General features: G+C 46.9%; 1 protein-coding gene across 3 annotated transcripts in view; it reads right to left on the bottom strand.

Moving 5' to 3' along the window:
- Nucleotides 1-8,541: 8,541 nt before the first annotated feature.
- Nucleotides 8,542-14,491, bottom strand: part of Pag1 (phosphoprotein membrane anchor with glycosphingolipid microdomains 1) — a 141,611-nt gene continuing 135,661 nt past the window's right edge. For all 3 annotated transcript variants that reach the window (XM_052180883.1, XM_052180885.1, XM_052180884.1), the window contains one exon: nt 8,542-13,912. In XM_052180883.1, coding sequence (XP_052036843.1) covers nt 13,553-13,912 — 360 coding nt within the window. In that variant the 3' untranslated portion in view covers nt 8,542-13,552. The remainder of the gene's footprint in view (nt 13,913-14,491) is intronic.

Genomic DNA, 14,491 nt, shown 5'->3' with positions numbered 1-14,491 from the left:
CTGGTTAGTCTGGCTAAGGGTTTATCTATCTTGTTGATTTTCATTTTGCTTTACATTCTGATAATTATAAAAGCATTTGCTTCTATCTTTAAAGAAACAATAAAGCAATTTCATTAGAAGGTTTTTGCCTCAAGGAATGGCTAATAGCCTTACCTTATGTGAGAAAAAATGTTTTGTCTCTGCTTCAGTACAAGAAGCTGGGATCTTAGATTTTTCAATATATTTTGTTCATGAAAGGTTTGTTACAGGCCTTTGATGTCAACTATCGGGCTTTTAAAATTTTTACGTAAATGATTTTCAAAGGTTGTTAGGATATATTAATTGGCTTTATCTTATATTAACCTCATCTTAAGCTTGCCACAGGAGGACTTAAACCTCTGTTTTCAAGGTAGAAAACATTTGTTTGTTCCTTGTTTCAAACAGCAATCAAATTGGTTATTACAAAACATTGATGGTTGATCTATTACATGGCAAGCCTTTTTAGGCAAAATTAATAATTGTTATCCAAAAGATAATTTGTTACAATTTGATCACATGTTTATTCTTTTGAGTTTCCCCCTGCCTCAGCACAGATAACTGACTTGGGTGCTGTTGGGGCTAGTTTTAAGATGTTAAAAATCAAGCTTTTAATGATAATAAATATATATATAGCTCATGGTTTACCATTGCTTAAAATTATTCCCTTTTTAATACTGCTAATTCTTAATATTTACAATTGTTTAGACAAATGTAATTCAAATTTAAAAAGATATGCTCTTTAAATGACTGTCCTCTGGATATCTAAGAGCTAATCCAAAGACTGGAGAGACAGTCATGGGTGCTGGGAGCTGAACTCTTGTATTTTATGGTTGTGAGCCTGGGGAGATGGCTCAGCCATTAAAGGCTCGGCCCTCAATCATGGAGCATGGGAGTTCATATCCCAGTGACCACAAGGTGGCTCACAACCACCTGTGATGAGATCTGACGTCCTCTTCTGGTGTGTCTAAAAACAGCTACAATATACTTATATATAATTAATCTTTAAAAAGGAGCCTGGACAAGACCCCTTAAGGCAAGGCACATAAAATTTGTATCCCAGACAGGCTATATAGAAACAATCGGATGTACAAGCATATTAATTACATCATGAAAAGGATAATAGCTTAAAAATAATTTTGTATTTTTGTGCACATCAAATTATAAATATTTGTTCTTGATGTCCTCAATTTCTACCTCTACCACATAATGGTGCTAATCCTAGAGGACTTAATTAATTATTACAGATAAATGATACTCATATTTCTAATTTAAAAGATTAAAATATTTTAGGCTTTCTAGTTGCAACTGCTCTAAGAGAAAAAGCAACTGAAAATGCTACGTTTATTTTCTATGCATGCTGCCTAAAAGGAAAAGGGAGGGGAAAATTGTGTCCCTGTGCATATAATTTGAATTATGCTTGTATATTTTTAAGAAAAATTTAAAATTTGGATGCCAAGTAACTCCTTGCTGAGTGTATATGAGATCCTGTAACTAGGCATACTGATGCCTAGATGAAATGAAGGAATTCACTTATTGACATATTCCATGATCCTGACTTAATATTGGGAAGAAGGCATGTCTAGGTTTTTTCCACAGAATGTTGCAGAAGCATGCTAGCTGCCAGAGTGATTGGTGTGGCATGCTGAAGATATGCTGACTGTGGGCTTGCTGAGTGCCCAGACAATGGTAACTTAAGAGCTATATTGGGTGTATGTTCTTGACTTACTTTAATTGTTAAATGTCCCAGATTAGATAAATTGCCTTGCTTCAAGCTTTTAGACTTTGTGGGACAGAACATGGAGACTGTTAAACTAGCTTAGAAAAAATAATCTAAAGAGGAGTTATAATGACTCTTCTCTTTAATGTGATCAGCTGACTCAACCTAGACTGGTCTAGAAATAAATCCAATATTGGAGATTCCAAGTATGAAGATGGCTAACAATCATCTTCAGGCAGCGGAGTTAATTTAAAATGTAGTCTCTACTTTTCCTGAGAAGTAACAGCTTATCTCTTGATACACAAGGCTACCTCTTACATCCCAGAGGCCAAGCTTTGTGTCTTCTAAGTTGCTAATTTGCGACTGAACTGGATACCTCAGGGACATGACAGACAAGTTCCACCTTTAACTCTTGACCTTGTTTGTTAAGCAGACTGGTTGTCTCCACCTAGGTTCACCTGGATTGAAAAATCACGTGTCTACTAAAGATACTTGCAGACCCCCTGGCTTCAAAATTTACACAAGTGGATCTCCAAAAAATGGAGCCACATAGAACTCAGATCTATGTGTGTTTGTTTATGAGCAAACATGGGCACCAGTGAGAGATGTGAGGCAAGGCACTGCATGGGGAGGACCATGATTTCTGCCTCTGAGTCCCCAGGAAGTACACCTAATTGCGTAGGGGTTAACGTTGAGAGGCTGTCCTTAAAATAATAAGGGAGCCTATTACCCCTCCTCTGAAAAAGACGTCACACAATATTTAAGAGCAATTATGGTCAATGCTTTCCATCCCTGGTTAAGGCCCGCCTTCTTATGAAGGATGTTTATCCACTTGTTTTCTATCTCCTCATTTTCAAATTAATAAAAAGGGAGGAAATGTACAGAGCCATATTGGGGTGTCATGCCACATTGGCCAAGGACAAGGGCTTCAGGCAGGAATGTTAGGGCATAACAGGGAAGTAGGTTACAGCAGGAATTTTTATCCTAGGGTGGAGTGCTCAGAGTGAAGGCTAAGTTCTTTGTTCCTCCAGGTTTACGGGTTCCTGAATTAAGCAGGTGACCCACCCAGCTGTCAGAGCAGTGGAGCCAAGGACCGCCAGAAGACTTCGCTGGAACTCAGCCCGAGTCTGGGGGGAGGGGCTTGCCCAAACTCTTAAATGGTCTGACCACCATTAAAGTTGGGGCCTCGATCGGTAAACTATCTTCCTGGCCTCCTTCTTTTTGCCCCTTCCCCATCAATCCCTCAGCTTCTGTTCTAGAAACCCAGTTTGTAGTAGCTGTAGGCAGTTACAGAATACAACAAGATGTGTATTTAAATGCAGCTCTTACTTTTCTGGTGTGTTGGGGTATTCAGGGTTTGCTGTTGTGGGAGAACTGGTTTTGCATGGTGCCGTGTTGCCTTGGTTTCTGATGGTAATATTCTTGTGTTTGCCTTTTGTCGTGTGGTTATCTCTGGTGTTAGCTGGTCTTGCTGTCTCTGATTGTGGCTTATCGGTCCTGCAAGCCTGTGTATCTGTCTCCTGTATTCCTATTCTCTCTGTACACACAGGTATGTAGGCACTCCTGGGAGACCAGCTCTCCTGTGGTGGTATTTTTGTGTGTAGCTCTGTGTCCCAGGATCAGCTCTGTGCTCTCAGGCTTCTCCACAGTCCTGGAAGGTTAGCTATCTCCCTGCTCCACCTGGATATGGTGCACTGTGGCAAAGTATGGTCCCCAGACAGAGACAAAAACCAGAAGGCTCTGGCCTGAGTGTTCAGGACGGTTCCTCTGAGTAGCAGGGGTGGTCTTACCTGTGCTCCCAGGCCTCTCTGCACTCCTGTGGATGGATCGAATGCCCTGAGCGCAGCCCGTTCTTTAGGATGTATCAGAAGATGGTGTCTTAACTGTGGCAGAACGAGTCTGCCCCAGCAGAGAGGATAGGCTGTGGGAGGGTTGGAAGGAACAGAAGGGGAGTGGTATTCCGGAGGGCAGGGTTTTGGTGGTTGCTGGGTAGCAAGCCCCACCAGACCCCCAGCAGTAGCTCTGGGCCTCCAGAGGTGGGAGGGGATTCCCACCAAATGCCCTGAGTGCAGCGGGATCTCCAGGATGTATTAGGAGATGGTGTCTTCATTGTGGCAGACCCCAGCAGACAGCTCTTTTTTTCTTTCTTATTGCCACTGCCAGATCAAGCCTACTTCATCATCTTTAGTATTTCCTTTGTCTCTGGTCCCTCTACCCCTTGCAAACGCCCATGCTATCCTCTGGAACTCAGGGCATGGAGTTGAGGGAAGCATCTGCCTTAGTGTCAGCCTGGGAGGCTGTGAGCGAAGACGCTCCACTGCCCTTCTACTCACTTATCATCTGCTGCAGTCATATAATGAGCTCCTGCTGTGTGTGTGACCGAGAACAGAATGTATCTCGCTGTCCTCAGAAATGTGGCTACTTCTGCACATGTGCATGCTTATTTAATAGCTTTGTTGAGGTAGGGACTTGCCGGTAGCACAGGCTGGTCTTGAACTTGCAATCCTCCCATATCAGCCCTTTAGGTGTGGGGATTACAGGTACCAGCCACAACAGCTAGTGTTGCAGGACTTTATGGGACCTGTCAGCCACCAAATAATGACACAATGACTTATTTTTATTATAGCTCAGGTCTTAAGCTGCCTCCCAGCTAGCTCATCTAAGTTACCCATGGAGTCTAGTCCACATGTGCTCCTGTTACCTCTCTTCCTAGGTGCTCTCAGTATGACCTCATCCCTGTCATGCTGGTGAATCCGCCCAGATTCTGCTCTGACAGTCCCTCTATCTACATGGAAGTCTTGCCTTCCCTTTCCTTCCTCAGTTTTGGCTGTCAGTCAAGCCAATCTCTTGGAGGGGTGTGGCTTGCAGCCCTGGCCTTGACCTGCCCCACACCTGGCTTTCTCTCCTGCTGGCTTCCCCGTGTGCTCTCACATTAGCTCTAACCTACTCACAGAGGTCTTCTGAGGCTGTTATCTACGGTGGGGATGAGATCCTGTGCATGTCAAACATTTACAAGTAGGCTGGAAGGCTGTGAGAATACGCGATCCATTGGTCACTAGCCTCCAGTTGGCGCTTGCAGCATAGTCAGTTAAGTGTCTCCTGCGGTTTCTTTTGTCCCCTCACGTTGATATTACAAGGATTCTCTTTTTTTTCCCTTTCCATCTGGGCGCGGAGAAGCTTTGCTGGATCACTCCTCTGTCGCCTGGGCTGTCAGGTGGCGAGACTGTTTATTTCCACGGCAGCTGCTCTGCCGTCCCTACTTCGCTGGCACTTTTTGGGCTGTTCTGACTTGGAGGATATCTCTGTCTTGGTCACCTGCCATCCATTTCTTCAGAGATTGATGGCTTTTGGAGAGGAGCATCCCAAGTACAAAAACCCTGAGGCTCGACAGACAGCAGGCCAAGCCAGTCAGTGAGCCAGTGGCCTGGGGAATGGAGAATGGGAGCCAGATCAAACATTTATTTAGCAGCCTTTGAGTGCAGCCTATGTTACAGGGGTCTCAACTTCAACCAAAATGTTTCCAAGGACAAATGGGACAGCTGGGAGAGAGGATTCTGCTCCAGAATGAAATTTTGAGATGACATTGGGACATACAGATGGAGGTGTCTTAGGGACAGATGTGATGTCTAGTCTACAGTTGGTGCCGCGCAATCTGAAGTCCAGCCTCAAGATTCTGATTTATAGTCCTCCAGGATGGTGAACAGAGGGATCGCAAGGAAGACCACATGCACCCTGGAGTCTGCACAGAATCAGAGCTGAGCATGTGTGCAGATATTACACACACCAGAGAATGGTCTTTTCTTTTAATGACAGTATGAGTGGGATGTGTCCCACTGACTTTAATTAGGTGCCAGACGTTTCTTTTCCTTTGGCAAATGTCTATTCTGTGTGGGGATTGGCAGGGGAATTCTAGTGGCCCCACAGGCTGCTCTGTTCCTTAGGAGACAGGACAGACCAAATTGCTGAGCTGTGAGGCTCCAGTTCCCTGGGTGGTCTAGGTGTGTTCTGGGATTTAAGGATTCGAACGAGTACTCCTCAGCTCTGAACTTTTACAGGTAGAATGAACTTGGGCCTCCAGGGCTAAGGGAAACCCTCACCAGTTCACTTAGTCAAGCATTCAAGGTCACACTGAGTGAAGCCCCAGCCTCCCAGCCTCCATCTCAGACCAGCTGACTTTCCTCTTGGCCTGGAGCAGATATTTACAGGCTTGCCTGGAAAGGTGGGTAATGCCAGTCCCTCAGGCTGCCTGTGAAGTCTGTTAGCAATTGCAAAGCACTGGCGCTGTGCCCAACCCTTCATTTAGTCCCCAAGACAACCTTCTCAGTAGGTGGCGCCCTCCAATCTCCAGTCACAGACTTCCGCGTGTGGCATCTCCAGTCACCCGGAGCAGGGGTTTGTGCACTGCTGCTTTTCCTGCAGACCTCTGTCTCTCACCATCACCGTCTTTGGTCTGCCCCTCCCCCTGCCCCGCCCCCTGTCCCGCCCCCTGCACATTCCTGTAGGCAGCAGTTGATGGCCCCTGTTCTTCCGCCTCCCACGTGGAGGCATAGAAATGAGCCATGAAATCTGACCCTTCCAAATGGCAACCGAATTCTAACAAGCTTTTATATAAAACCGACCTTTATTACAATTTAAAAAGAACAAAGACAAGTTAATAATGTCTTTAATTACAATGCACCTGCTATTTACAAGTAATTATACTTTTAATATACAGCTTGAATAAGGTTCGCTCCGTGTGAACTAGAAGCCATAACAAGCTAAACTCCACCCTTTTATGACTATTCAGAATCGACATGTTAGCATCAGAGACAGAAAACAAACACCCGTGTCATTTCCTTAAGTACCGTTACTGAATGAAAAATTGCGATCTGGCTACAGAGGAGTAGAAATAATGCCTTGACTGAAACGTGACAAAAAGTATTGCTATCATCTAATCCTAAACACAACGTGCTGGATCATTAACAATGCAACCGTGATTTATATAGCACCTTTTAAGGAGATCAAAGCCTTTGTCTTATACTGTCCGACGTGTTCCCAAAGCATCCCTATGAGGTAGGCAATGGCTGGTAATCATTATCCCCATCTTGTAATGTGGAGAAACTGAGGCACAGAGAAGTTCGATCATTTGCTCGAGGTCACACAGTAAACTTGATGGTGGAACAGGACCGTAGCCCTGTGCTCGTCTCCAAAGCAATCATTCTCTTTAGACAAAACTGGACGATTTAAAACAACATATCGATTCACTTTTCCAAGAAAATTTAAAATGTACTCCCCCCGCCCCCAACCAGTACAAATTGTTGAAACACTATCGGCAAGAACAGACACTCTGGGACAGTGGCAGACTGATCTCTGCTCTGCTGGAAAGGCTATGGGGGTTTTGATCTTTTATTCCAGGAGTTGATCTTCCTAGTGGAAACAGTTTAAAGTCTTTAGAAAAAATATACTGGAAAGGTTGCTTCTCCTGGCTTACAGATTACAGCTGTAACAGACACACTAAGTTTCCACAAACTTGGCTTACTCTTGAGTTACAAAGAAAGTATCTCAATAAACAGTCTAACCTTTGAGTTAATAGTCCTCCTTTATACATTTACTGTTTACATGTTAAGACAGTGGTCCTCAGGCTGCGGCTGACACCCCTCTGGTGTTGTCAGACATCCTGCAGAGCAGACCAGAACAGCAGCAAAGGTTCAGTTATGAAGCAGGACAAAACGTTTAATGGTTGGGGGTCACCGCAACTGTAGTAAAGGGTCACAGCATTGGGAAGGTTGCGAACCATGGCCTTAAATGGCAGGTAGGAGTGGGGACAGTATCTTTTTGAGAGACAAAGTCAGGAGCTACTCACAACACTTAGTTTAAATTTTGCTTTTTGTCCCCCTTCAGAGTCAATTGTGTATTTGATCCTTAAAAAAAGTACTAAAAATACATAGAATGATTGGAGTTCCAGACTCAACTCTCTAGGCATCCATCCATCCATCCATCCACCCACCACCCACCTACCATCCACCACCCACCCATCCATCCACCCACCATCCATCCACCCACCATCCATCCATCCATCCACCCACCATCCATCCACCCACCATCCATCCATCCATCCACCCACCATCCATCCATCCATCCACCCACCATCCATCCATCCATCCACCCACCATCCATCCATCTACCCACCCACCATCCATCCATCTACCCACCCACCATCCATCCATCCATCCACCCACCCACCATCCATCGATCCATCCATCCACCCACCATCCATCCATCCATCCACCCACCATCCATCCATCTACCCACCCACCATCCATCTACCCACCCACCATCCATCCATCCACCCACCATCCATCCATCCATCCATCCACCCACCATCCATCCACTCACTATCCATCCGTCCATCTACCCACCCACCATCCATCCATCCACCCATCCATCCACCCATCCATCCATCCATCCATCCACCCACCTACCATCCATCCATCCATCCACCCACCCACCATCCATCCATCCATCCATCCACCCACCATCCATCTATCCACCCACCATCCACCCACCCACCAGCCATCCAGCCATCTACCCACCCACCATTCATCCACCCACCCACCCAGCCACCATCCATCTCTCTTTCTTTCCTTTTTCCTTTCTTTCTGTTTTTCATTTTTGGCATTTTTCATACAGCATCTCTACTAGATAAATACTGTGAATGCTTTCACATTCCTGGGTAGCTGGCAGGTCTCTGTGAAGTAACATGGAGGAATTGACTTCAGAGAGAGAGAGAGAGAGAGAGAGAGAGAGAGAGAGAGAGAGAGAGAGAGAGAGAGAGAGAGAGAGAGCGCGCACCGGTCACACATTGCAGAGTAAAGGGGAACTTTGTGTCAGGTGCACTGACCAGCTTGACATGGAAAAGTCATGGGAATGCATTGGGGATGGTCAAACCAGCCTCGACCTGCAGGTCTGTGTGTGACCTTCTCCTGGGGCTTGAGATGAAGGGCAGCCACTCCAGACTCGCAGTCAGTGGTCCCACCTGGGCTGGTGATTGGTACTGGAAGAGAATCTAGACATCCCGCAGACATGGCACAGAGGTGACAGTTGGGTAGACACTCATCAGTGGGACGAGGCCCATGGCAAATGGACAGAGGGACAGTAGGCCACCTGTGCAGGAGCAGGCCAAGTGAGGGCAGGAAACCTGACCACACCCTAGTCCTTCTGCCTCTTTAAGGGCATCAGAGTCAGGGAAGAAAAGTAAGGTTCTGAGGTTAGTGTGAATATTTTTGAACATATAAAGCCAAGGTTTAAGCATTTTCACATTTAACAAAAACCTCTTTACTCTTCCATGAACTAGATGATCAGATAGTTACAAACATCTGCAGAGATAATTAGTGTCTTGAATTACTTGTACCCTACTTGAATAAGAGCAGTACCTTCAAACTGGTTGGGAACCTAAGAGACATGTGACAACCAACCCTCCTTATGAGAGAACTTGCTGGAATGAGAACTACAGCCTCTACTTGGAACAGTGTATTTATCCAGCTGTATTCCGAACTCCCCACAAATCACAAGGCATGTAAATACAACAGCATTACTGAGCAAGTGGACAACACAGCAGCATTTCCCTGGGCCAGTTTAACGTAGAAGTCTGAGGAGGGACAGTCACCAACCTTTATAACGCATACATAGTGATTTGAGATAGCCAGAACATTTTAGTTAGACTAGCCCAGGCTGGCCTTGAATGCAAGACCTTCCTTCTTTCCCACTCTTCCTCATAAAAGGATAACAGTCATGGGCTGCCATGCCTAGTTCCTATATCTTAAACCAAACCAAACCAAACCAAACCAGCTATAGATAATATCAGTGCCAATCCAAGGGGAAAGCCTGTATTGGGATAAATGAATATTAAATGAAGTGATCTTTAGTATTGCCTTTTAAGCAAAATCAGCCTTCCAATTTCATTTGAGAGTAAAAAACTCAACAAATATCTCTTAGTTAAATGAAAGAACCTGAGGAACAATAAAACACAAATATTTTGAGGTAAGATGTAAAAATAATAAAAGTTCCAAAAAATGAGAAAAGCACAGGACTTAAAAATTACGCATGTGTTCTTTTTCTCCCAATTTTTAATATTTTATCTCCTAATTTTAGATAAAAATTCTAGTTTTTCTGGGTTCCGTACTTTGAGTGAAGCACTTGCAGCCTAAGTGTGTCCATAGCAAGGAAGGCGGATACAGATGCCACTATAAATGGACCCACATTGCTTACTGTCAACCCACACTTCTATTTCCACATTGGCTAATCACTAACAGCAAACATTACACTTTCAATGTCCCCCTGACACAGTGTAACACACCTCTCAGAGCCTCCAGGAAATAGCTCTCAATACACACTGCGGTTCCCACAGGCATCCATCTCGTAAGCTGTAAGCTGTCTGGGTACCAGAAACTAACACTGTCAGAAGAATGGCGCCCAGATCACAGGACTCCCTTCTGCCATCACAGGGAACACGGGCATCAGTGTCACCCTCCCATTTCCACAACCCCACTGAGCCTAGCATCAGCCTCTGCACCCTCACAAGACGGGGCCTTGCACATCTTTATTCCTGCGGGGAATGTTTGGGTTTAGCCAGGAGTGAAATGGTTCCCCATGTGATACCCGGGAGCCACGCTGCCTGCCAGGCAGGCTTGAGGGTCCTTTGGCTGCTTTGGGAGAGCCTCTCCTCCACACACTGAGCAGTGCACCTGTTCACAGTCCTCGGCTGACTCCGCAGTGAGTCACGGGTGACAAAGCCATCTCTAGACAGCATTGTTTCTCACCTGGGAGAATCATGAACACAATTTGAAACCTGAATGTACTCATTAGGAAAACTAATGAAGCCAGCTCGAGAAGGCTTCTCACAATTACCCAATGAGGCAACTGGAGAATGGTTTAATTCCACTGTATGATACAAGTTCATTCAAATACGTAATAGAACACAGCATGGTTGGTGCCAGAGCCAGCAACGCTTCAGACACACACACACACACACACATGCCGTAGACACAGCGGTGATGTTTGTGTACAGTCTGGCCTGCTGTAGACATGGCCATGATGTTTATGTGTTCAGTCCGACCTCCTTTCGATAATTTTTCACACATTTAAACTCTGTAACATTTAGACCTTAAAGCAAACTACAGGCTCCATCCAGCTCAAAGACAGGAACACGGATTTTAGCCAAGTAAAAGAGCAAAAGCTCACAGCAAAACAAAAGCCTGGACAATCAAGCCAAAGAAATACACCAGGAAACACGGCAAAGCTTCACGGCCCTTGTACAGAACCCCAAGAGATCGGCTGCCATGCTGACTCTTACCGCTGCGAGCTTCTCGGACCAGGAGAGGACTGTCAGTGCACATTTCGTGACTATGTTACATACCATGTTTGGAAACTCTGGGACATTCGGACAACAGGATTTCAAGGTGATTCATTTTCAAGGTGACATGATTATTTATAAAGAACTGATCTCTGATGAAAGAGTTTTATGCAAACCGGAATAACGGAACTCAAGTGAGCTGTAGTCGAGACAGAAGTAACTGAGATGGAGAGACCCCAAGTCTGTCCTACTGGGATGAACACGCCTGCGCCACCTATGAGCACTTCCGGGAACTAAAGCAGCACTCTGAGATGGCCTAAGGCGGAACTCTGGGGGCCTTGGCGACAAACCCAAACTGACCAAAGGAGACATCAGCTGCCCAGCTGCCACTTCTCAGGAATGACGTGAAGCTCAAGCGGCCGCCTGGGGCCCACAAGAGTTGGAACACTGCAGTCAAGAGGGCCCGGGGGCAGAACCCCAGGGAGTCGCTCCCTGACCCTGCTCCGGAGCTCTGGAAGCCTTGAAGAGTCTCTCATTCTGCTGGGCACCAAAGCGGAGGTGGCATGGCCCAGGGTCTCTGACTCCCTGGCCCAGGCTCTCCTTGTTAATGACTTTCAGCCTCCTTCTTGGGGTGGGGGTGGTGGGGGTTTATGACTCTGGACCGTACTTGAGTCGTAAAGCTTGCATTCGTAGAAAGAGGTTTCTACTTTAGAGATCACACCAGCTTCCCTCTGTTTACAGAACATAATCAAACTCCTGAGCTCTGTGGTGCATGTGAGGCATTGCATGGTGGCAAGCATGTGGCCAGGAGTGCCCTGTGGCATGGGTAGTGTGATTGATGAAAGGACCCTCGAGGCCTGAGAGGTGGTTGGGCCAAACTCATTAATACACAGCAGTGAAAATCAGTGGCCGCAAACAGCCCCACCCTTTTCTGCTCCCAGACACCCGGCGCCCACTGTTATCTGTGACCAGCAGAGGTTGTGCCTATCACGTGTATCTGTGGTATCTTCGTGAACGATTAGGCTAATGTCAACAACATCTAAGAGAGTTTACAGCTCCACAGGCGCGATCCACAGCCAGCTGGTGATACAAGGGTGGAGAGAGGCACAGACAGAGTTGTTCACTCTCCCAGGCACACTCCTCGCCACAGGGAAGGAAAACAGCATGGTTATTAAGTCATCAGAACCGGATGCCACACAGCAGGAGGATGCAATGGTCCCTCTGTTATCTGTGTCCTGCACTTCAGCTGGGCGCCCTTTACAATGAGAAGTGAGCACGGTTCCCAGGGCTGGCCTCAGGACATCTAGAGCTGCTTTGGCCACTGAGTTCTGTGAAGCAAGGAAAAACCAGGCAGTTTGCACCGGCAGGCACCGGACTCTGGGCACCGCCCCTGGAGTTCTTAGAGCTTTCGCTGCACGTCAGAGAAAGTCTGATTCTTCCTGGAGGCCCAGAGTTCCCGAGTCAGATCTTGTTCTATTTTTAACACTGAGAGAATCAGCAGTGACACATTTGTGTCCATTGCATTTTGCCACCAGTGCCCTCAGTGTTTTGGATCTAGACTCCCAGTACCGTCTGAGACGCTGAGCCCTTTCAAATCTTCAATGTTAACATTACTTATTAGAGAAAAGAATAAAAAAATGTTCATAATTATCTAGCTTATGTGCTTTATGGTATCTTTTTAAAACTGAGAGTATAAATCATTGTACATAAAAACCAAATAGTTAATATATATTTCTGGCACTGTCTAGAAATTAGGCAGTAATAACACAAACATTTTATAAATTTATATAATAAAATAAATGTTTACATTTTACTCAGATTACCATCAGATTACAGGAAAGTCACATGTGTGGCAGCAAAGATCACTGGAAACACAAATTTATGTCCGCAGCCCTTTGGGGATAGACACCGTGGCTGCCATCTTCACAGAAACATTAAGGCTCCATTTGGAAGGAAGAGCGCTGGGTCTGGGTGTGAACAGCTAGAGAAGTACCACAGAAGTTACGAAAATTCAAACACTGTCGGGGAAGGTTTTGAACATAAAACATTAAAGAATGTCTGACCTGACCTCATGTACCTTGAGAAGACTGCAGATGCAGTGTCCAAATGGGCAGCAAGGACCCCAGCGACTCCAGGGACAGTCCGCCCCACACCTCACAGCCTGCACATCCAGATTCCCGGAGACTAACAGGGCAGGCCCGGCAAGAGGGTGGGTTAGGAACCAGTTCCTCTCCGAGCTAACTTGGTGGGTGGGGCTCCCACCACCACCTGCAGCTGCCCTTCCTCTGTGGACTGTGAGGTCAGGGGTAGCGGGGTTTCTTGGGAGCACTGGAGGGTGGCCGCCCTGGCAGGCAGGCCTGTACCTTACTGTTTGGGAGACTGGGAAACAGTCATGAGCCTGCACCTGCCTCAGCTCACCTAAGCAGCACCAGGCTGCCGTTACCTCCCTCTACGGCAGAGCTGTTGACCACAGCCTCTTTGAGTTGCTAGAGCCTGGTGACATCTCTGCATTGCTGCAAGTCCCCGATGCTCTCGTAGTCGTTCTCCTTGGGGACAAGGTGGCCGTTGCTCTCCAGAGGGACCTTTCCGTCCTCTCTGTTCAGAGTCTGTATGGCTTCGTAGTCGGGCTCTGGCTCACTGGGTCTCCTTGCTGGGGGCAGTGTGCTGCTGCTGTTGGGGTTTTTCTCGAAGTCTTTCACAGTGGCATAGAGGTCACTGCAGGAGGAGGCTGACCTCTGAGGGGGCCCCTGCATGGAGGGGCAGGGACAGTCCGGCCCTGTCAGCGGCGGCCCGGGCTTGTGTGCCGACTGTCCAGGTTTGTTCACTGAGGAATACATTGCTGAGATCTGGGAAACAGAGAGATATGAACAAACCAACTCCAAGCTGGGACCCCCTCCTCCCCTTCTCGGTGACAAGCTACACGCGTGGCACTTAGGAACACGCCCAGCCCTGTAAGAACTGTCTGTTACTAGAGAACAATTGAACTCTGTCTTCCTTTCTGTAGATGAGTCCTATCTGAGGAACTCTCTATAACCCAGTTCTGTGGTGCTCTCGCGGCTGTGGGACACTGGCTAGCGGGAGGTCCAGGGGTCCCAGAGGACTCGGTAGGAAGCAGGGCCTGAGCCAGGGAGGTGCTGCGGAGATGCAAACGCAAGCGTGGAGGCCTCTGAAGGGCATGGTGGAGTAACAGGCCTCACAGAGACTCCGAGGTAGTAAGGGAAATAGGTGATGAAAGTTCCTACCCCTGAGAGAAGGAGCCCCCAGGGACCAGGAAGCACCCCTGTGGGGAGTGTGTCTTGACCTCCGAGGTGCTTCACCCTCCTGCACTGCACTCAAGTTCTCTGTACAAGGCAACGCTCCTGCATGTGTGTTTACACAGGCACACGGGCCCACACTGGGCCGTCCACTCCGTGTGTGTGGGTCTC

The sequence above is a fragment of the Apodemus sylvaticus genome, chromosome 4 (genome assembly GCF_947179515.1).
Source record: "Apodemus sylvaticus chromosome 4, mApoSyl1.1, whole genome shotgun sequence".
Lineage (NCBI taxonomy): Eukaryota > Metazoa > Chordata > Mammalia > Rodentia > Muridae > Apodemus > Apodemus sylvaticus.
The sequence above is the reverse complement of the archived record's forward strand: the minus strand, read 5'-3'. Positions and strand labels throughout refer to the sequence as shown.